Consider the following 24,700-nt stretch of genomic DNA (forward strand, 5'->3'; position numbering starts at 1 on the left):
GCAAGAGACTCAAACATAACTAAGACCACTGCAGTCATCATGAAATAAATACTTGGATGTTGTCTTTGAGACCATAAGAAAGTAATAGTTAGTGTCTATATCACATGAGTATGCTTCTGTCTTCAAGATATTATACATGCTCAAGTAGCAGAAGCTTACAAGTTATGAGCTGTGAACACCATAAGAAAATAAAGAGGAAATAGGATGTATCTTTCAAATTGATGGTCCTGAAGCTCATTCTTCACATTGCACATATTTGTTTACGTGCTGAAAATTGAACAGCTTACAACTGTTTTGTTTTTTCTTAAAGATGTGTAGAGGACATGCCAGAGATAATACAGTAGTACATGCTGAACTTGCAAATAATACATTGTATTAGAGAACAAGGAACATAAGACAGCATATATCAAAAACTTCCATCTTAGAGAAGTTACAGGAGAAACACAAGTAACTGCTGTTTTCTGAAGCAGAAAAATATGACATTGTTCTGAGCTTAAAACCAAATCCTTCACCAGGAAGGATTACAATGAAGATCATCAACTCCAACCTGGACAGAAGTCTGTTTCAGTACTGATTGATAAGGAGAAAGAAATGGCCTGAAATCTCAGCCTGTTCTACTTAGGTCAGTCTTGCAACTATTACAACAGCCTGAGGCAACCAATTACTCATCCCAAGAGCAATGCTTCTTCTACAGACAATCAATCTGAAGGTAGCAGCACTAAGAAGCAGGCATCAGCTCCACCATTCTGCCTTCTTACATTTTTTTTTTGCACGGGCACTTATGCAATCTTTTTCTAGATTAACTCACTGAACTGACAGAGAAATATCCTTGCTAAAAAAGAAGGAAAAAAAAATAGAGAGAGAGAGAGAGAGAGAAGTTTCATTTCTTCAAGCTTGTAAGTGAAATCAACTCAACTAATTGTTCGGCTAGCACAGAGCTGTTGCACAGGGAGGAGCAGCTGGTCCCAGCCTGAAGAAGCAGAGCTAGGAGCCTTCCTCTTTCAGTAACATTGAGCTACACAAGCAGTGCAGCCATCACAAGCAACCAGTGGAACTGTAAGTACAGGCTCTGAATTTCCAACATCATTACATTACTCAGACAAAATAATCTCAGATGCTGATTTCCTCATGATTTCAGTATGACCCAAGTGAAAGCCACCAACAAAGAGGGCTGGGTCTAAACTCCTTCATCTTACCACAGCCTTGAATCCTAGATCTCAGGCAGTCACACAAAAAGATGGATCAAAGAACTGATCTGCCTGAAAACACATTCACACATTTTCATTTATCTTTTCAGGTCAGTTCTCAGAACTGCATCGGGCTGTGCAGAGGTGAGCACTGGCACAAGAAAGTAAAGAAAACTTCTGGCTGAGAGGAGGTGAGATCAGCTCCCTCTGCAGCAGCTCAAAGCTCAAACTTGCTAAAAGCAATTATGGATACATTCCATGTCTCGATCAACAACAGTAAGGAGGCAGGCAGTTCTTCTTTATGGCACCAAACTACAGCACAAGTAATTGAGCATTTGTAGAAGCATAAAGGTAAAAATGCACTTTGCTCAGGCACAAAGCTAGAACTCCAGCCTAGCCCTCAGCTTCCAAAAGTAGATCAATTTTGTTATTCACAGAAACTAAAAAGGAAGTGTTTCTCTGAACATACACCTGAAAAATCAAGATGACAGCACTGTGAAATATTCTATTAAGCTGACAGCATTTCTCATGTATGTTTTAGCTTGTTATACAGTTCTGTGCTTGATATTTGTAAACAAAAACAAAACTGATATAAATAAAGGATTTCCCTTTTTTCTTTTTTTTTCCCCCCCCTCCACAGCATAACTGGAATCATGCTGAACTTGGAAACAACAGCTCCAGAAAGTCAGTGCTTCCACAAACATGGAACTGCACTTCATGAAGCTGATAGGACATAAAGTTCTGCTTCTAAACAAGTTCTGAGATAAAATACGTAAGCAGCCTCTCAAGCTAGCACACAGCACACCACGGGAATGTCAATATTAAAAGAAGGAGACTAACCACCCTTCCATATTACTGCACCACAAACACTGGTATTGAAGCAAGAGAAAACATACTAAGGAAATAAAAGTGAATTGAAAAGGATACCTGAAAGTTTAAAATTTCAACAGACAACAAAACTTAATAAACTTAACAATTAAAAAAGCATTAGGGAGTGTATAATCAATGGATATCAAGACGTTACAACCACAAAACAAACAAGAGAGTTAGGAGAAGTGGACTATGATAACAAAAGACAATAAATGGAAGGCTTACCCTTATGCTGGGTTCACCCACAGAACACCAGAAGGAGGGATCTCCAAACGAGATCCTTCCCCACTGGCAGTCAGCTCTTCAATAGGTCTAGGAGGGGTGCAGCCAGGCTCCACCCCTTCCGGCAGCACAGCTGAATTGCCTTCACCTGTGCTCCTCTGGCTGGCTCATGGCTCACCTCAGGTGGTCAATCAGAGGTTCAGGCTGTGACTCAGCAGTTCCCATACAGGGAGAAATTAAAAAAAAATAATAAAAATCAGGTAAACTTTTAGAAAATGCTCCAAACAATGCACACTAACATTGAATGAGCTGGCAAATTTTAGGAACGCTAAGCAAGAAACTCTTTAAGTACTTGATGTTATGATCCCTTGCAAAAAAAAGAGATTTTCAAAGTAGCAAAACGTGTCTGGTACAACATCAGAAATACTTACAACTACTCCACTCTTGGTGATGGTTTCCCGGTATGTAAAATTGCACACTGCCCAAGCCAGGTAATATGTGGACATCAGAGGGGTTTGTGAAAAGTGATCTGTAACCCACCCGTCTTCTTCAAAAACAGATGTTTCAACTGGCATGTTGGACAAAGATATATAAGTTGCCTGATGCTTGATGCTGATTTTGAAAGTGGCCTTGTAGATGGGCTCATCAAAGCAAGGAAAGGCTTTTCTGGCATGAGTAGGAGAGAACTGTGTAACACCAAGAAACCTGGAAAAGAAGCAAACAAAAGACATCGCGGCAGTTACTGTCTGTGACCAGCACTCTATTAATGGGCATAGTAAATCAGACATTGCTTGACTATTGTGGTTTAACAACAACAAATGTAACAGTACAAGCATACAGCACTGAACACTGCTTTATCATTGTGGCCTTTCTTGATGTGAATTCTTACTACCTGTACTGTAACACAATCAATATAAAGTAATGGCCTATAAATTTTGTACAAATTTGCTGGCATCACGCCGAGGTTAAATAATCTCCTTCTATCAGACTTCCGGATCTCACAGAAGTTTTGTTCTGTATGTGAAAAAAAGTTTGCCAATATCGGTCAGAAACAAGCACGGCCTCAGTTAAAGCCAGGATTTAGTAGCCTTTGGGGAGCTCACTCTGCCCTGAGATACTGACAGCACACACTGCCTTTCGTTGGACATTAGAACTTACACCCACACAGTGTACTCAGGGGGGTTGTTGTTTTCCACTGCCGATTACTTCTCTGCAAGTGGACAGGTCTCAGACACGCTGTGCTAAAACACAGCAGTATTGCTATTGCATATAGTCACAAAAAAAATATATATATATTCAGGGATCTTTGCAAAATCACAAATACAACCAAATAATTACACAAGCATGGAGTAGTTTACCTTTTTTCAAAGGTGCCTTTCTTATGTGGTATATTTTATTGAGAACAAATACGTATCAGTTCACACGGCAAAATACTCAAAGATTTCTGAAGACACCAAGCCATTGTATAAAATGGGAAAGCTCAATAGTTTAATTTAATTATAATAACAATTATTATTAATAACAGCGATCATTTTCTTTGGAACTAAGCAGATGTTAATGCAGATACTGAAAAGGAAACTTTGCAAGTAGAGACTTTCTCCAAACTTACACCATTCTGACAAAACCCCACATATGATGATCACTATGCAGAAAGGAGCTGCATTTAAAAGGCTGAAGTGCAGTGTTCAATAGGAATATTCTCTGAAGCACAGAGGGCAAGAAAATGACTACAGCTAAACTACATAACCAAATATGAAGGCTTTTGGAGAAGTATTGAATCATGTCTCAATTTTTAAGATTTCATCAGTGGAAATCACCATGCAATTTTAGATAGCTGGTAAACATTTGCCACAATTTTAGAGGTCGAATAATCATCTGTTACTCCTCTGGAGGAAGAGAGCAGGTGGACACATTTGATAAAAATGAAAGTGGTGGCACTCATTATTCATCAGTCCACGAGCATTACTCTACAGTACAAATAATGGTATCATATTCTGTATTCAGTAATATCTGATGCTCTCAAACCCTGAGGGAGAAATATAAGTAAATAATCAGGAAACCTTTAAGGATAATTATTTTTTTCTAAAACTTCTTGGGTTTTAGAAATATTGCTAGCATTATTTTATAAAATTCATGAAGAAAAACTTCTTGAAATGTTGCATTTATCTCGCTATAGAGCATCCATGCTCGAGACAACCAGATATGGTTTTAAGTGAAACAACCACCTCTTTCATAAATCTATTCAAAGGAAAAAAAAAAAAAAAAAGGATTTTTTTTTCCCACCACTGAAGGTTTTACCATTGTATTTTTTTTTTTTTTTTGTCTAAAACAAAAGGCTTTATTAGGCAAATCATCATTGAAGGAATTCATCATACTGCATTTGTCTTGCTTCACTATAAAATACAGATTAGTTACATCATATTCCTGAATAAGGTTGTTCAATATAAGGTAAAAAGTTGATGGCAGGTATTCCAGTGTTAATCCAGGAAAATTCCATTATTGTCAGTGGATTTGCACTAGTGCAACAACGCCAAATCAGCCAATTAAATGAAGCAAAGCAACTTAATTTATATGCAAAGTATTTCGAGTGGTCCTGATTCTGCATTCTAGGCACACGCTAAAGAGCTATAGACACCAACAGCAGCTTCAAGTGAACTCGGAAACTTGTACCAGCCTGTTATTAATAAAGCCAGAATGATGAACTTTCAGCTGCAATTAACAGTTTTAATGAGCTCAGATTATACACATAAATGCATAAATAGCGAATACTGTTTTTATGCTGTTACCCTCTAAAAAAACGGGAGCATTTTCCCCACTTTTTCAGGGTCCTATCTGCAGTCTTGTTAGGTGTTAGGCCACTGAAACAATCTCTTCACCAGTGACCTCTGCATCCTCTGTATTCACACAGAGGAATAGATAACATCCACACAGACGTAACTGGGCAAACACTGGATGGTCAATATTCCATACTAAAAATACACCAGCTACCAGTAACAGTTTTGTTTGTAACACACACATTACTATCAAATACCAATTTGCTTATTGTGGCATAAAGTAAAACAAAAAGAAAGTTTAAAACTTCTTCCCGAAGACTAAACTGCTTGGAGTAAAATAGTCTGTGCTTCAAGGCCAGGCTGGATGTGGCTCTAGGCAGCCTCGTCTAGTGGCTGGCAACTCTGCACACAGCAGGGGGGTTGGAACTAGATGATCATTGTGGTCCTTTTCAACCCAGGCCATTCTCTGATTTTTATCTATTCCCTTAAGTGTTAGGAAGAACAACAAGCAAAACTTCTACCCCATACCAAAAATGAAGAGCAGGTTGAGTAATTCATCCTCTAGATCCTTCTCTGGGCACTGACATTTTTATCTCCGATTCCCAAGTATATCACCACAAAAGTTGTACTTCTGGGAATGACAGCCTTGCAGCCTGTCTGCTCAGCATCCCCACAGCAGTAATTTGCAGGTATTTTAATTCCACCTCATCTGTTAAAGGAAGACGTGTGTTTCCTCAACAAGCTATCTATTTTGACATCTTAGTAGTGATAAGATGGAAGAATATGTCTGTTTGTTTTGTCTGAATAATATAGGATTCTCTTCTCTTTTTCATTTATGCCCAAGGTGGATGTTCATTTAAATTATGTGTGCATATTACTATGGTACTCTACAGGAGCTGTGTATTAAATGTCTGTTGATTCAGTAATCAGCAAATTCTAGCACATAATGAAGAATAAGTTTGTGGCTTATCACTTGAATTTCAGCTTTCAATTAAAGTAGCACAGATTGCAGTAAGAAAATAAGTACTTCACGCTACTGTGAACACTTTAGGCTAATTTATGGCTTTCACCTATGAAGACCACAGTAAATGGACTAACTTTATGAACAAAAGAATTATGAAATGAAGGCGCTGTTACATTTGGAAAGCTTCACAGTTAACCCATTACTCACTCCTGACGTATCACAAAAGTGAAAAATGATGTTTTAGACCCTTTTACAACAACTACTCCTCCAGCAATGTCTCTGTATTTTAATCGAATATAAAGACGTCAGAAAGCTGAAATTCTGCTGGAAAATCAAGGTCCCTGGGAGCAGAAGAGAAGCCTTGCTGTCTGTCACAGCAGAAATCATCCACGTTTCAGGACGACAAACGGTTACATGAGTTACATTAAAATCAGGCCACTAATCAAAATGCAAATCACAAGAGGGCACTTCTAATGAAAAAGTTTCGTAGTTTAGAATGTGCATTACTTATTTTATATCTCAGGGAGTCTTTAACTTTTTGATAGTTCAAGGGGAAAAACAATGCTCATGGTAAACATCTGAAACCGTAACCCTGAACTGATGCAGATTTTAAAAAACAGCATTTTACCAAAATAAACACGTGAGCTGGTGCAAAGAAAAACCACCACCATTGATTTCAACACCACACTACCGTACAGTAAGGATCATGCTGAATATAACTATATTCGACTGCACTGAAAGCAAAATGCCTCATTTCTCAGAAGTGATACAGAAAGTTGTGGGAAGGGCATTTCACCACTGCCTTCCACTCCTGTGCCTTAAACTCTCCTGATGGCTATGAAAACAGACTTTTTTCTCTTTCTTTTTCAACCTCCAAATCATAACAGGAGCACTGGCATAGAACACAGAACAGTAACTTTGAAGAAACGTCACAGCAGAAGCAGCTACCAGGCAGCTCAACTATTTCCACAGGAAGCTTAGACAGGCAGGAGCAGTAACTGCTTAAACAACTTCTTGCTGCCTTTGTAAAGCGAATTATCCCCCCTGCTGTCTGCAGCCTTGTCTTACTGCGTGCCCATTTCTACACAGGTCTGCAGAAACGCCTGATTGCCCCACTCGCTCACTTCTCTGCGATAAAGGCGTTTTATCTGCATCCTTTCCTACAGCCGTGCATTTCCAAATTTTCATTTTATTTCAGTGGCAATGACAAACGGCTCAGGCAATTTCAATCCCACTTGCAATTCCAACATCAGACTGGTGAAAACTGCCAATAACCACATTGCGCAAGAGTACGCTCTAACGCAGGGGCTGTGGATTTGGACCGGCGAGCGTTCTTTTCCTGACTGACTTACTTTGTTTGGCTAATTTTCAGCCTCCCTCTCGGCCGCATCGACCGATAAAGGTTCACTTTGGGAGCGAAGAAACCCCTTCGGCCCCAAGTGCCACCACCACCTTGCCTCAGCCCTAGCCCCTCTCCCGTCCCGGCCGCAGAAACTCCGGCAGCTCCTCCCCTTCAAGCACCGGCCCTCGGCGCCTCCCCGACTCGCAGCGCCGCCCCGCGCCGCCCGAAGTTGTGCACGGGCCGCCGCCGAGGGGCGCGGATTGAGGCGTGCCGCCCGCCGGGCTCCTCCCGCCGTACCTGCGCTCGCCGTGCAGGACGTAGGAGCTGCGGAAGAAGCCCAGCAGCTCGTTCTCGATGAGCGCGTTGTAGATGATCTTGAGGTTGTAACTCCGCTGCACTTCCAAGCTGCGGTTGAGGACGACGACCAGGACCTGGGTCTGGGGGTAGAGGAAGGACCGTGCCACCCGCACGGCGCCCGCCAGCTTGTCCTCGGCCACGCGCACCGCCTCGATGTGCATGCGGTGGGCGTGCAGCACGATGTAGCGGCTGGCGTTGCGCACCTCCAGCTGCACGTTCACCTCCCCGCAGAAGGTGAAGTTCTCCATGAAGGCGCTCAGCATCAGGTTGTAGTGCAGCGGTCTCAGGTGCCGCGGCAGCCGTGGCCGGGCCCAGGGCGGCAGCTCCCGCCGCCGCTGCCACTCCTCCTCCTCCTCCTCCTCCTGCTGTTGCTGCTGCTCCGCCGCCTCCTCCCCGCCCCGCGTCTCCTCCCGCGGCTCGGCCCGGCCGCGGGGCTGCCCAGCCGCGAGTCCCGGCAGGCTCCCGTTGTTGGCGGCCCGCGGGGGTCCGTCGGCGGCGGCGCCGCACTCCTCGAAGCGGACGCTGAGCAGCACGGCCACCATGGTCACGGCCAGCAGCGCCAGGATGGAGACGGCGAAGCCCAGCACCAGGCGCTTGTGCACGGCGATGTGCCGCTCCGTCGTGCGGGGTCGCGGCCCCGCCGCCTCGGCCCAGGGCCCCGGCGGCAGTCCACGGCTGCCGTTGCGCAGGGCTGCCTCCTCCTCGATCATCATGGGGGTGACGGGTGGTCGCTTCTCCCGCTTCTCCTCCAGGGCCATTACGGCAGCGCCGCCTCCGCCTCCCGCGGGGCCGCCGCCCCCCGAGGGGGCCCCGAAGACATGGGAGGCAGCGAGCCGGGGGAGCCCGGGCGGCGCCGCTCACATCGCCCTCAGCCCCGGCCGGGGTGACGGGACGGGCTCGGGGGTGCGGCTGCGGGCTCTCCGCGCCGTCCGGCCGCTCCGTCAACTTGTGCGGCTGCTGCGGGGCACTTCAGCACATGCCGGGCAGCTCCCCCTAGCGCCGCCGTTCGCACGGAGCTCTCCTTCCCGCGCAGCCCGAGCCGCCGGGGCCGGGGTCGGGCTCCGCGCCCGGCCCCGGCAGCGCCTGAGCCATGCGCGCCCCGCGCCGCCGCGCAGGGAGGGCGGTGGGGGATGGAAGGGAGATCGGGAGGGCCGCCCCCGCGGGGCTCGGCCGGCACCGGGGGCGGCGGCACCGGACGGCGGCGCCCCCGCCTCCTCTTCCTCCCTCCGGCCCTGGAGAGTCGCTCCTCGCCGCTCCGCTCTTATTTTGTCTTTTCTGTCTCTTGCAGGTACAGAGCGCTCTCCCGGCTGGCTCGGGCAGAGGCAGCTATATATAGGCACCGGGGAGAGGCTGAGGGAAGGGAAGGGATGGGAAGGGGGAGAGGCGGGCAAGCCCCGCCGCCCCTCGGCTCAGCGGCTGCTCCGGCTGCCGGCGGTGACGGCGGCGCCCCGGGGGAGCGGGCGGGGGCGGGAGGAGGGGGCGGCGCGGGGACGGGGGAGGCGTCCCGCCGGGTGACACGGCGGCTCCGGGGGGGCTGCGGGCGGGGGGAGCCCCGGCCGAGGCGGGAGGAGGACGATGCGCTGGGCGACCACAGCCTCCCCCTTCCCCGAGCCTTGGGGTTCCCCGCGATCGTGCGCTTGAGAGCGCGCTCGCCCCGTAAATATTGAACGCGGTGCTGGGTCGTATTTATATAGACTTAATAAAGAGCCGCCTAACGCACGTTTGGACGACAATAGCGCTGTCATCCGAACGCGGGGATGGAGCCGAGATAAAGGATAAATATCCTACTTATATCGAAGGGATTAATATGCCGAGAAGAATCAGCCCTTAAGAGCTGGCTGGCGCTTCCCGAGAGCCTCATGTCGCCGATCCGCGGCCCCAGGACGGCTCCCACCCTCCCCCCCCGGCCCTGCACACCCGCGACCCGCGCCGCATCCCCGCTCACAGCTGCAGCATTCGGGGATTATGTCAGCGCGGCCAGGGGTGAGCACCGCCACGCGGCTTAACCCCGGCCGGGAGCATGGAGAGCCTCGGTCTGAGCCCGCTTCTCCCACGTTCTCCCCCACCCCCAAACTTTTGCGGATAGGGATTGTGAAAATGCAGAATTAATCTGGAAAGCGGAGATCCAGATCGATGTATGAAAGCATCGCTCCTGTTCTCCTTACTTTGCTCACATGCTTCAAAAACTATCTCCATGCCTTTTTTTTTTTTTTTTTTTTTTTTTTTTCTTTATCTCTTTATCTCCGATCTCATGAGCAGTTGCCTGTTTATCTACAGCATTCAGTCCTGTGGAATACACTATGTACTTCCGTACGTTAGTTTGACGAATAAGGGCCTTACTTTCCATGGGGAAAATGCAATAACAAAGTCCTACACTTCTTTTGTAAGTGTAGCAAATCAGCACGGTTTGATGAAATGGGATGTATTCATTTTCCCTTCTGAAGGGATGCCTGATCTCTGCCTGCCACAAATCTCCTGCATCCTTTAGAAATGCTATCTGACTTTGTACGCAGTTGCAGAATATGAATAATCACTCACGGACCTTCAAACCGGTATAAAACAGGACAGAACATAGGACGCTCTCCCCAGAAGGATCTTAGTCTTTGTTTCATCCTGCAGCTCAGTCTAACAAAGGCTGATGGTTTCAAGTAGCCTTAATGGTAAGTGCTCTGATGCTTTTGCTAATGGTGTTTGCATGTCCAAAGAGGGCCAACAGTGCCCCTTAAATTGCACCTGCCACAGTTACTGTGCTGTTATTTAGCTGCCCACCTGTTACAACAGGCCGATGAACAGAAATATGTTATTATCTGTAGATAGCCTTTGTGATTCGTTGACTGAAGTTTGAGGCAGAAAGGCAGGAAACTATTGTTATGTGATTTGGAGAAGGAAAAAGAAAGAAAGAAACAAACTGACATCCAAAGCTACGGGTTTTCAAATATCGCTTTCTGTATGTTTCATTAAACTCTTTAAAAGTGGGCACAAAAGAAGTGCCTGAGATTTTGTATGCAGCTGTCAGCATCAGGCACGAGCAGAGAAGGCAGTGTTTCCCTCTATCGCTTTCTGCAATGGGTTTTAAGTTGTGTTTGTTCCCATCAGGGAGACAGTCAGTCAAAGATGTGCTTCAAGAATAGGAGCGGACTAGAATGAAACGGAACAGTGTGAGTGTCACTTATAAATATTTTTAATCATATTTTTTAATTAAATACAAGTGAAGAGTTACAAATCTCACAGAGGAAGGGTTTTGTGAAGCTGTCTCAGCGAATTGCTGAGCTGTGTGCCTGGCAATGGGGCTGTGCTTGTTTGCCAGCTCTGCCGATGTAAGGAGGGATCCACGCTGCCTGTGGCAGCATGGGAGCATCACTCTGGCCTTCTTGCTGTACAGATAACAAGCACAGAACTCTCTGGGCTGAGATCTTCCAGCACCAGCTGAGGGATTCAGTCACACAGCTCTGCTTTGACAAGAGCTGTCTATAAACTGAAGAGCTGGTGTCAGAGAGACTGTAAAAGATTTAAGGTGCATGGTAGTAAGAAACCACAAGGCTAATTCCTTTTAAGCCTAGTTAAAATAGCACTCGCAAAATACTGAAGCAAGGCATGGGTGAGCAGAGTTAAGGCTGCTTATATTCACCTCCAACTTTGGTCCCATTACTCAAAGAGAGTGGCGAGAGGTTCACAGCCCCGTGGGATCCTTGTCAGTCCGGAGACTTATGCTGAGAAGGTGCCACACGGTGCTGTGCTAAATAGCTCCAGTGCTTCGACTCATCTATCACTCTAAAACTGCACATTACCAGATTAACCTCTCCTTCATATTAGTAATGACGGGTTTCTAAAATTCAGCTTGATGAGATACAGGTCAAGGGAGGTATTAACTTACTAATTTGTTCTCAAATGCTGCTCTCTGCAAGCAGTTCCATGTACAGGTTGTTATGTATAGCCATCCTGATGAGACATTACAGAAGATGACAAAAGCATTGAGCCCTTGCAAAACAGTTTGTGCACATTTGGGAAGGATTCTTGTTTTTTCATTTCTGCACAGTTGTAAGTGCACGCATGGATTTCCAGGGTAGTGCTCTGAAGCTTGCAGTTCCTTTGGTCTTTCTGAGAAAAGTGTTGGAAAACACAGCAGATCATGGATCATTTTTGCAGCAAAATCGTGGTAATGACTCCCAGTTGTTCAGAACTTCCCCTAGGCCATCAACATCTTGTATGCAATCACATTTTATGAGCTTATAGAAGAGGGTTTCAGGTACTCGTACAAAATAAAAGAGCATGTCTTACTTTAACCAAATTGCTGTGGAGATGGCCCTCCCTAAATAATTATCAGGAGAAACATGGATAAACTTCACACAGTGCAGTTTCCAATTCTGTACCGGCTTATACCATGGCCAGCAAAGATCTGATGAGGGTTCCCAATAAAGATGTGTTTTATGTTATGTTAAGATCACACATAAACACCAGTCGGTATTCACAATGCTACTTTACAGTCTGGGCAGAAAAGCCCTATAAACGAGAACCATACTGTATATCATGCAGCTGGGTACAGTTTTTCCAAAGAGAGAGGCAGCACGTTACAGCTTTCAGAGGCTGCGTAACTTTTTCTGGTTTTTTTTACCTGGTTGATCCATCCTTCATTCATCCGGGCACATCAGAGCTTTACTGACAGATTTTATCTTACTGATCCCCCTTTAAAAAAAAAAATATATATATATGGTCTCAGAAAATGTCATGCTGTGCAAAGTCCAGAAAAAACTGCCCTCTGGAATGTATAGAGGGAAGCATTTCAGGGGAAAAAGGCTGAGTCAGCCCACATCAGTCAGTGTAGTCAGTGTTCCACTGACCCTTTCAGCTTCAGTCAGGCATTTCTGTGGTCATAGCTGGGTTCTCCTTGCATACTTCAAAGTTGAGGCTATCCACAGCTCTTCCTCCCTTCTGTCTAAGTGCCAAAGCAGACTGCTAACATGTTGGTCAAAAAGACATCAATAAGGTGATTTCCTGAAATACTGTGGACTACTTACTCACTTCCCACAGACCCAGATTCCAGGCGGTAGTGATTTCTTACTGTATTTGGGACTGAATGGTAGTTAGGAGATGGCTGTTTCCAAGCACAACAGGCTGTCTACAATCTGCTGGCTTTGCAAGTTACTCACTCTTCCCAAAAGAAGCACCACTGCCAAACAAGTGGACCAAAAGGAGCAAACTGGGACAGTGCTCCTTCCTTCCTGGATCCTTTATGTTTTTCCAGAAGACATTTTCAGCAAGTTGGCTTCTTTAATGTATTGTATTGCCCTGTGAATATACTTCTGTTTGTTTAAAAATTGCCACTAAGAAAAATGCTAAGAGAAAAACGTTCTAATTAAAAGCCTAAAGAGCCAAAATTCTGGGTTGTAAAACAAGCTGACACATGGTTTGTTCTGGCTTAAAAGCACAAAGAAATCAAGCTTTTTCTTCTATTGTTCTCCTCTGCTCCTTCACAGCTGTACCCTAGCCTTCCCCACACCACCTGTTTAAATAGCCTTGCTTACTTGAATCCAGTGGCATTAAGCAGAATTTATCTTTAGTTTATAATTAGAGATGGCCAGATGACTAGTTACAACTTCAGCTTGGGAACATTTTATTTTCCCCTTTCTAAAGGAACAGACAGAAAAGGAAAAAGCATGGAATTGCACTATGCTGTGGCTAAAGCCCTGTATCGCGAGAAACTGGGAGTTTGCCACAAGGCAAACAAGGCATCCCTGAATCCCTCTCCTCCTCTCTCCTTTTCCTGTCATCAGCTCTTGCACTTCAGTTGCCCCCTGAGTGAGAAGGAACAGCTGAGGAGGCACTGATGAAGCGTTGCCCACGTACCAGCACCACACACTAGCAGCCCCAGTGACCCCTTGCTGCTTCCCTTTCTCTCTGTTCTTTGACATATTACCATCACCATCCTCTTCTGTGCAATTCTTTTTCTTTCAATCATTTTGATCCTATTCAGTACTATCCTACTGAGTCCTGAAATATTTTTTACTTAAAAGCCAATGTTTTTAACCTTAAGTTCTATGATAAAAATATCTACTTCCATATGGGAATTGAATATTATTTTAAATTTTCGTATTATATGGCTGAGATGCTTTATTTTACCCAGATGTTCAGTTTTCTTATTTACTCATGTCTATTCAGCAACTGATTCTTCTTTTTCTTCCATTCATTTCCTTTTCCTCATCTAAGTAGCAATTTAAGATGGAAAACAACTGTCCTCATTCTTCACTAGCAAGTTTTAGTTAAATATATTTCAATTCATTTTGTTTTCTCGCTGTTTTAAACACAGCTTCTTGAAGAGTTGTTTTTTTTCCAACTATGACCATTTCCGTTTCACCCATTCAATAAAGATATGTTGCTAGTAGTAGGGTACAGAGTATAGAAATAAGAGTTTATTTTTTTCATTCATTACACTTACAGCTGGTAAATTCAAATTAATTAACAGTAAGAATCATAGAATCATAGAATGGCCTGAGTTGAAAAGGACAACATGATCATCCAGTTTCAACCCCCTGCTGTGTGCAGGGTCACCAGTCACCAGACCAGGCTGCCCAGAGCCACATCCAGCCTGGCCTTGAATGCCTCCAGGGATGGGGCATCCACAGCCTCCTTCAGCAACCTGTTTCAGCATATCACCACTCACTGAGGGGAAAACTTCCACCTATTATCCCCCCTGTCTCAGTTTCAAACCATTCCCCTTAGTCTCAAGGATCTGTGGATATTCCATATTAACTTAGGAACCAATATTTCTCCACCTAGATCATATCTGACCTGGTTGTTCAGCACCATTCACTGAAAAATACAAGGAATATGGTAGAAGGCAAGTCAAGGGTATGTTTCAATTAAAACATATTTCAGAACACTGAAGTATGTATAGATTGACAGATAGGTAGGTAGGTAAGTTCTTTGTCCATTTACTCTGCAATACATGTTCAGATTTCTGGTATCAGGTGCGAACAGTTGAATGTGTTTTGTAAAGCATTATAAGCATGCTGAACTCTTGTTTCTCTCAGTATTTAGTGTGCTTTGTAAAACATTATAAGCATGCTGAAGTCTTTTGTTTCTCTCAGTATTCCATTTTCCATTTAACAAGGAAAGAATATGGAGGCCAAGTTAGATGTTCTCCTGACTCAGCCAAGCTGAGAACCCACTCATCATGCAAGAACCCTCCTTGTACTTTTCCATGTCCTGCCTCAGATCATCTTCTGTGTCCAGCTGACACAGTGTGAGTACACAGATGTATTCATTTAGCCCCTCCATCACCACCCATAGCCCATTACAGGCTCCCAGGGTTACTGGGAGGATGCACACACTGATCCTCACTTTCCCACTCCGAATGCCATGGGGGTCTTTGGCTTGCCAAATGTCCTGTACAAGTAAGAGACAATTTTGGAAGAAGTGAATAAATTTAACGACTGAGGGGAATGCACTTTGCAACTGTCCTTCAAGAAGAATGGGCTGTTAAAGAAATAACAGACTTCTGCAGGATCACTGGGAGTTTCCTAAGCCAAATTTCTGATTGATCCCAAATGCTCTCTGTACAAGGGCTCCATGAAGCAGGTCGGTACATGCTTATAGCTGCCATGCTTTTATCATTGATTCCAACAAAGCGCTTTGGTGCATGCTGAGATGTGGCTCTCTTCTGGCTAGCCTTGAAAATGGAGCTCATGCTGAAGAGGTGTCCTAGAGGGGGAGGTATTACAACAGGGAGGGGATTGGCTGGGCAGGCAGAAGGCTTTTCTCTGCTGCTCTTGGCCAGAGTTTGCTTTTACTGGGATTCTGAGGAATAGATGCTTGTATTTTCTCATCCGGTGAATAATGTGAACCAATCGAACGAGGTCTTTGAATGTAGAGCACCAGCTATTGATTGTTTTAAAAAAATCTTATCTGTTTCCAGTGAGAGGTCTATTCTTAATGCATCAGCAGCATGTAAACTTTAACCAATGTTTAAAATCCCTCGTAATTCTAGGTTCCAGTCTTTCAAGCTACACGTGGGTCACTTTGATTCCCAAAGGCTCTTAAATTTCATGAAGCAACAAAATACAATGACAACACATCGGATCATTTGGTGGCTCCAGTAGTGGCACAGTATTCAATAATGCTGCTCACCTCACAGAAAAACAGCTTTGAAACATTTTGAGGATTTTTTTCTTAATACATTGCTACCATGTTCTGTACGTATCTGCAAGTGAACTCCTGCCCCCTATCGCCCTTGCAAGCACTAATCCCATTGGCATACATCTCAGAAGGAATAAAAATACAGTAGCCAGTCTGTCTGGGAATTTATTAATGTAGCAAGCTTCAGCTATCTACGGAGCGGCCCTGGCTGGGGACGGCTGTTGCTTTCTTGTCAGATAAGTTCTAATCTGGGTGCTCACTTAAACTCTGAGCTCAACAGAACTTTCACGATTAAGATGTTTTCAGTGCAAATCCTTACTTGTTATCCAACCAGCAAGATTTAACTTCTATCAGTAGAAAATTCACGATCACAGAGCCATGTTATTTCAGATACTTGGTTTATAAAATGAGCCCAGAGCACTCAAGGACAGAATCATAAAAATTAAACAATCAAAACTTTCCCATAGAAAACGCATTGCTACAGCAGATGACAAATAACTGCTGGTGCCGTATCTCTAACCAACATGACTAATGACTGAAAAGAAGATTTCAGCTTTTAGCTCATTTGAATTCCTTTCTTCCTTAGAGAAGAAAATTAATTAACTAAATTTTGATCACTATTATCCTCCTCCAGATTCCGGAGCTGTGATAAGTCGATGGCCTGGGTCTCATTCGTTCTCATTAAAACTTAACTTTTGATGTGGGATGGGGGCAATGAACCATTTTTGCCGCCTTCTGGCTTTAAGGCTTTTTCACGAAATAAAAATTTGACTGACAATAAAGGAAGCGTGCTCTTAATTAAAATAATATTGATTCAGCATATGGTATTTTGCCGTTGGTTTTCATTTTTTATTAGGCAAGTTGTCACTTTTCTCTTTAGTGCCACCTTGTGGGTCGGCCGGCCATAAAGCACAGCGATGGCTCCCCGGAGCCCGGAGTCGGGCTGTGGAAGGGGGAGGCGTTGGGTCGGGGGCTTCTTAAAGAGAAAGAACAACGGGAAAAACGTTTGCGATACATTTATAACAGGTATGCGAGGAGACAAAACAATCTCTCTGAGATTGAAAGTAATGGGATCTGCAGAAAAAAAAATCAATGCTAATTTACAGGATAATCATCAAACTTATCTCGGAAAATGTAAGTGGCAAGCTCTGGCTTGTGTGATTTTTGCCGCAAGAGAAATGCTCCTGTATCTCACTGCCATTAGTTTTGCAACAGCTTTCCGTGAGAAGCAAAGCTAGATAATTGTAAACTCCCACTAATCCCACTTTCAGAAGAGATGGATGGTCAGATTCGATACCGCAGGACACTTGCCTGTGAAATTCAGGGTGGATTTCCACACAGAAGCTTCAGATTCAGCCGATGATACTCTCAAAAACATATACAAACTAAAGAGCCAGGGGATGTAGGCAGTGGCACAGAAAATGTTTCTGATATTCCTAATTTTTTTTTTCTTTTACTAACCTGTTTTGTCACTTTTCTTAACTTAGAAAGCTGCAATAAAGCAGCTCTTTTACATTATTATCCCCAAACAAAACATTCTATGTTTTATTCTACATATGCATTAAAAGCAGCAAACCACTTTAAGGTTACAGATTCTATACTTTAGCTGGCTGCCTCCTCTATCTTCTCTCTTCCTAAATATAAACTTATAAAGGAAATAAGTCATCCTTGAAAATCTCTGGAACTAAATCAACTTGTCTTATATCAGTACTCTTGCTGGTAAGGATGGGGTCATTTTAAATGGTAGCTCTTTGGTTTTACTGAAATTAGATTTCATCCCTAAGACATACGATCAGGATGAGTGAAGGAATATAAGACAGCACAAACGCAGTTTCCCATGATCAGGTGTAGCCATTATTTAGATGGAAAGGGAGCAGGGAGCTGCATGGGCACTCATGCCACAACTGAAGCTGCTCAATGAGCTTCAGGGAATTTCCCCAAAGATGAACAGCCCCGTGTTCTCTTGAGCTGCTCTTACCACACCTTCCCCACCCAAACCCTCAAATACACCGGGCTAGCATCAGTAATCAGCTAAGCCTATGTATTTCCTGGCACCAGAAGGCATGGAGAGGCTATCTGTCTCTCTGAAAGTCACATTGAGGAATGGCCACGTGCCTAAAAATGGACCACTGTTCAAGCAGAACAGGTCCTTGTGCTGGCTTTGGTGAAATACATAACAGATAAGGGTCTGCTTTCTATGAGGTTGTTTTAGGTTCTGCTGCATTAGAAACAGCATGTATACACCTACCTACACTCTGACTAACCCACAGGCCAGCTGGATGGCAGAGCCCGGAGCCACCACTCCTCAGGGTCTGACCACCTTCCTGCCCCACTGCTCAGACAGACTCCCACTCAAGTACCTCCCTTGCTAAAGAAACTGCACAGTGCAGTTTTCTGAAAAAAATTATACATGTAAATAATTTTACCTGTCCAGAGTTTTGTTCCTCTTCAAAACACAAGGCTCTCCAAAGCTTAGAAAATTCCAATTTTACCAATATGTGTTTATGCAGGTGGCAAACTTAAGTTTGCAGAATAGAAAAGACTTCTTCAGTAAACACCTGAGCCTTTCTTTTGGATTGTTTTTGTTAACTCTGAGTGGTAAATATCTGCATATCTGTGATGTAACATTACCTGGAAAAGCTGTGATCCAGATGGGCACAGGGGGCTTAGCTGCTTTAAATCCTGTGATTTTTCATGCTGCTCCAATGTGTTTTTCAGCAAGACCATGTGTGAGACCAAGTGACACAGTGCTGCCACACAGTGCTGCCTTTAGAGACAGCCCCAGGGGCTCTGTACAGCCCCAAGGTGAATTCCAAGGCAGCAAAAGCATGTTGCACACATTTGCAGTGAAGTCAAGCATGTCCATCCCATACAGCCCCCTCCAACCACATGCTTTCAGGGAGGTAATCCCCACATACAAAGAAGGGCTTAGTGTCACCTGCTGTGGGTGCAAGGGTTTGAACCTTCTCACATGCCACTACCCCAACCTCAGGCACCCTTGTCTCACCCATTTGGTTGAGGCAGAGATGACCAGGGTTGCTCTTTCCTGCCAGCTGCAAAACAAGCAACAGCAGAGCATCTCTCCCTGTCCTCCTGTCTTCCTTTGCAGCTTCCTAGCTCCCTCCTTGGCAGTTTTCCTGCCCACATTACTTTTTCCACCACTCCTGTCAGCCTGTGTCTCACCACCTCTGCAGGACAGCCTGCAGCCTCACCACCTGCTGCCCCACGATGCCATCTATCACAGCAGCTGGTGCAGAGCTGCTGCCTGATCTCAACTGGAGGAGGTAACTAAGGCTCTCTTTAACTCTCCCAGGGCTGTGGGTAGGCACAGTGCATTCACACCATCCCAGAAATTACTGGATGCTGTAAATTATCACCCTGTGTATGAACTTGCTGTAAAGCTGAAGCGCCAGCGGGCTCCACAAACACATCTTTATCAGGAGCAGAAGGAGGGTTAAATCTGGTGAGGCTTTGGAACGAATGTGCTTTCTTTACGAATATCCTTTTGTCCTTCATTCTCCCCAGAGCTGACACTTTTTGCTCCAACCACTTCATCCTGCTTAAACTCCCCTGTCAGTCCCCTGATATCTCACCTCGGTTGTAGTCTCCATCCCTCAGGCTCCTCAGTGCAGCATCAATCTCCTGGAACACTTTGCCGCTGAAAATCATGACATGACATTTACAAATAAGATTTTTATATGAGATTTCCAATAAGTTCTCAGATCTCACCATGAGAGCCTAAGTCTTTGCACAGCTAAAATGTACCAAAACAAATTTTGCCCCTGTAGTTTGATTCTGAAATGCATCACAGCAAAGGACAGTTTAAATATAGGCAGAAAACATTACTGTGTTATAAAGCCTCTCAGAATTAACTTTCTCAAAAAATGATCTTAAGGCTGACAAATCATGTGCAAGGTCTTTTCCCAAAGGAGAATTTTTCTTGGATTCATTTAGTAGTTGAAGGTTGTGTCATATGTCACTGGAAAGGTAATTTTTCCTACTTTATGAAAAATGCCTTGAATTTGGCTTTGCTGTCACAAGGGTATAATGATATCTATACAGGTAATAAACTGGCACACAGAGATTGTTGTTCACAGCTTTGCAGGATGTTTACAATTTCATAGAGGATGATAGGAAGTAACAGAGCAAATTAATATCAAATATGCAATTTATTTATACAGTGTCTACCTGACTCAGATTTCCAGCATTTTTAATACTCTTTTAAATATTAATAGTTAAAGCAAAGGAAATACAAGATCATTTTAGAAGAGCTAATGTAGGGCTCTGTAAACTCGGTAAGCAACAGCTATTATTGTTCTCTTCTGTCTTCCAGACAGAAAATCAAAGCTATTTAAATTAAAGGATGCATATGAAATCAATGTATGTTGATAAGGTGTGCACATTAACATTAATGTTTGCAAACATTCTATAGAACTTGTGTATATGATCTTCTTTTTCTGCATAGATGGGTACATTAGCTGAGAACATGCGAAGAACTCCCTAAATTATTTTTTTTCCTTTGTTTTATTTAAATTATTAATTTCTAAGCCCGTAGAGCAGAAGCTTTGGGCAGGCTGTAGCAGTGCAGCACTACAGCAGCGTGGCCATGTGCACATTCAGGGCAGTGTGTTGCACTCAGGCAGTGCGCTTGGTGCGGGCTGGGGTCAGCAGCTGAGAAACCTCCTGGTCGTTGTTGCTGTGGCAAAATTCAGGGGCTGTTGTACCCATCCTACAGCCTCGGGGTGGATCTCCTCTTGGCTGCAGCATGAGATGGCCGTAGGACAGCCAGACACCTGTACAGCACACACTTCACGAGGCAAGAGCACCGGAAAGCCATTTTCTGGAGCTGCCCATGGTTAGAGAACCAAGCGTAAGGTGGTGGTAGAGTGAAAGACAGACGAGCGAAAGCACAGACTGTGACTCCTATCAAGCATGCAGTGTAGGCTCAGCTTAGGAAGTGATTATCAAAATCCTATATGATTCACTGAAGGCACAAATCTGACTCATGACAGCTGCGTTAGAGATTTAACAATCTGGAAAGAAAGAAAAATAAACTGGTGATTTATTTATTTATTTATTTGTTTATTTATTTATTTGTAGCATTGATTCATTCAGCACATCCACACTTGCACCCACCTTGTCTACTACCAAGTGAAGGATTAGCCATGTAACCACTGCTCATCCCAGGAGCAGCTGCTTAGCTACACTTTGTGTCTGGCTCTGCAAGCCTCAGCCCCAGCATTTATCACATTTAGCTGTGCTCTGTCTAGGTGGAAAATTCCCCACACTCAGCTTGCAACCAATCTTCATTCAGAAGAGCCCAGATACTTGCTTCTGATGCAGAGCATTTGTCCTTAGCCTCCTTCCTACCAAAAATACCCTGGAAGGGAGGAGGAGAGAGTGAGATGGCTCCTGCCAGCTGGTAAACCATTGAGTCAGAGGGAAGCTTAACCACCTTGAGAAACCACTGCAAGAGAATGTGAATAAAGGATGGGAAGGTTTGGTCGTCTAGGGAAACGTTTTCCAAAGAAAAAATATCATATTGACTCTCCTGAACAGCCAGTTTCCTATGAACAACTCCAGCATAAGAAAAACATTGAAGTTCTATTTATCTGTGATAACGAGTAGTCAACTGTTATTGAAAATATCTGAAATACAATATTTGTCTTTCAATGAGATGTGCAGGACATAAGAAAAGTTTTAATCTGTTTAAATGTCATCACAAAACCTTAAAAATTTTATCTCTGGGGCAACCAGGAATGCTCCACCATCTCCCAAACTTCAGCCCCGTTACAGCAGCAGAATACCAAATCTCACTTTAGAAAGTGCCAATTTAAAAGATACAGTCTGACAGAAGAGTTGAATCAGCCTTCCTGTCCTTGGCAAGAAGCCTAATGAGGTACAGAGAAAAGGGATACACCTGTTTAGAGGCCAGCTGAGCCAAAAGGCTTTTTGCAGAAATAGAAGGGGATGCTCAGTAAGAATGAGAACCCGAATCGTTGTTGTCAGGAACCTGTCTGGGTGCCAGGAACAGGGGCACAATGGGAAAGTCACAGCCGCATCTACTGCGCACCACGGACTGCGGTTTGTTTTATTGTTATCTTCTCATACTGCCTCCCAAAACTGAAGATAAACGTAATAACCATCATCTAAAAGAGTATTTTATCCAGTGCCAAGTATTGAAAATAATTTCTTGTAAATGGCTTCTTGCTCAATAAAACTTAATTAAGGAAATGATGTAAAAACCATCTTCTCAGGCAGAATATGATCGATATGATGAAAACCAAGCGTCCTTCTGGAGGGAGTCTGTTGAGGATAATCCTGAACTCCACATCTTGCAGCCAATGTAAGAGGTGTCACTTACACAACAGTGCCAGTATTAACTTGCACAAGTTCCCTGCAGCCCAGGAGCGGCGCCTGGGAGGCAGGCCATCTCCTGCAGCCCATGGGTACCAGACAGAGCAGTAGTGTATTTTGTTTGCTTTTAGTTCTCACTGCTTTAGGGTATCAGAAATAGGTAATAAATTATATTAGTCTCCCTTATATAAAGTCTGTTTTGCCTATGACGCTAATTAGTGACTGATCTCCCTGTCCTCATCTGAACCCTCAAGTCGTTGTTCATTGTATTTTCTTTTTTTTTTTTCCACCTTTTCACCCCACACCATGTTAGTACATATAACTATGGCAGAGTAAAATTTCAAAATCAATTTGAGCTTTACCAGCAGCTTCGATATGAGCAGCCATGCACAGAACTTAATATAATGACATTTAAAGTATGCACAGATGATCTCATCCTACATACATTTTAAATCTTTTATTTAAAAGGAAATAAGTAAAAGTATGAACTATTTAACAGTTCTTTTTCCAAGAGCGCTTTAGGAAATAGAGAATAATTTATAGTGAAAACAAAATTATTATATGTCCTTCTTCACAAAACAGGAAACAATTCACCACGAACCTCTCTCTGAAACCGAATTTGTTACAATTGCTGTAATGATATTTGTGTCTAGCATTCAGTTACAATTTGCATGCTTCTTACTCTAAGAAAATATAAATGGATGCTTTCATGGAGGAGGGAGGAAGAAGGGAGAGCCAAAGCATATCAGAGTTAGTATATAAAAAGGATGTGTTATAAAATAGTTGCAGACTTGATTAGGGCTTCTTGGAGCTGCAGTATGCATGTATATAAGTTAATAATACTAAGGAAAAAGAAATCAAACCAATAGTAAAATTCACTTTTATCTTCATGAATTGAAGTATTTCCTCTCCTGTGCTTTTGTATTCAGTCCTTCATGCATTTTTTTTCACGAATATCTGAGTGGATTATCCATTTCCATTAATTTTCTAATTTTATCTGTCAAATATACTCTTCAATTTCCTTAACTTTTTAATAAGTCAATGCATGAAAATACATCTCACTGGAAATTGCTTCTGCGGAATGCTATAATAGATGCTTGTCAGGTATATTGTATGAAAAAGGTTTTATTTCTCAGTGTAAACTGACACAATTAGGATACTACAAATTAGAATGTAATTCATGTTTTGTGCAGAGGTCCTCTGAAGGAGGAGAACTCTGTGTAACTCCTTACTATACAACATGGTATCTGACTTTTTTCTTCCTCTGGATCAAGTTTATATATGTTGATTACTGAAAAACATTTTCTAAAACAAGTATTTTCCACTCAACAGGGTTAAACTTTATTAGCCTTTGGTAATGGTCTTTTCTGAAGGATAATTAATATGTGACCAGCAACTGCTCCAAGGAAACTGGACATCATTTTTAATGTCTAACTGAATTACATAAATTAGCCTTTATCTTTGTGAGCAGGCTTCTCATCAGCACGTTTCATTAGCTGTCTGCATCCCTTACATGTCAGCTGGCCATTGATCACCCTCTGGAAAGGACCATTGGAATCGTTTAAGATGGGTTACTTCTCAAGTGAGATGGTTCTGAAATTGAAAATAGAGAATATGCAATTCTCCAGATTTCAGAAGTGACGAAGTGCCAGGAACCAGACTGAACTACCCTTGAGTAGTAGAAGGGACAAGTGACGCTAATTGAGAAACCTTTCTATGTAGGTACCTGGTCCAAAACCTTGCTAGAGGCTAGAGGAGAATAACTGTGAATTGAGCACTGTGGTGTTCCCCTGAGAAATAGCTTTGTGGATCTGGTCCAATTCTAAGAGTGTAAGCATGACCCCTGCAACTAAACCCACTGAGATGCACAAGAAGTTCACCCGGCTCAGTGCTGAGTCTGGTCAATGAGGAGTGAACAGCAAAACTATCCTCAGCATGACTGAGTGCCAGGCCAGAAGTTCTGAAGAGGAACAACATTCCATACCTATAAACACAAAATTAAAGCAAAGAATAAGCCCGTATGCTTATATATTTTCATTTCTCCAATCCACTGAGCTAGCAAAAAAAAAAAAAAATTGGTGGTAAATTTCTTTTGTTCTCTCAGAATTTTCAGAAGAAAAGTCCACGTAATTACATTGGCATCCTCTAAAAATAATACTTCAGAGTTATAAACCACTTCAGAAATCTGAGGATCTGAGCCAATTCCCATATTGGACTTTTACAACACCCACACACACCTACCCTTGCCACTGCTCGATACAGTGGCTCCAAGGCAGTGTAGGAAGATAGAAACAATCGCTATTTACTCGGTATACTTTTAATTGTGATGGTTTTTTTTTTTCCCCCTTTTCTCTCTTTCAAATGAGCCTTTTATGATTCTGGGATACGATAAGCCACTTTTACAACTTTAAACTATCTCGTTAGTTCATTCCTTTTTTCTCCTCGTGGTAATACACATTATGCAAGTAATATGCATCACAGAATATTAGGCAGA

The 24,700-nt window shown here is 43.4% G+C and overlaps 1 protein-coding gene across 1 annotated transcript in view; it reads right to left on the minus strand.

Moving 5' to 3' along the window:
* The window catches only part of TRHDE (thyrotropin releasing hormone degrading enzyme), a 213,011-nt gene extending 204,438 nt beyond the window's left edge, over positions 1-8,573 (minus strand). Inside the window, exons 1-2 of the mRNA XM_052668324.1 lie at positions 7,657-8,573; positions 2,711-2,984 (exon numbers count right to left, since the gene is read on the minus strand). Of these exons, the coding sequence (XP_052524284.1) occupies positions 2,711-2,984; positions 7,657-8,474 (1,092 nt within the window). The 5' untranslated portion in view covers positions 8,475-8,573. The remainder of the gene's footprint in view (positions 1-2,710; positions 2,985-7,656) is intronic.
* Positions 8,574-24,700: the final 16,127 nt, after the last annotated feature.

Source organism: Tympanuchus pallidicinctus, unplaced genomic scaffold, assembly GCF_026119805.1.
Source record: "Tympanuchus pallidicinctus isolate F22 unplaced genomic scaffold, pur_lepc_1.0 scaffold8, whole genome shotgun sequence".
In the NCBI taxonomy this organism is placed as follows: Eukaryota; Metazoa; Chordata; class Aves; order Galliformes; family Phasianidae; genus Tympanuchus; species Tympanuchus pallidicinctus.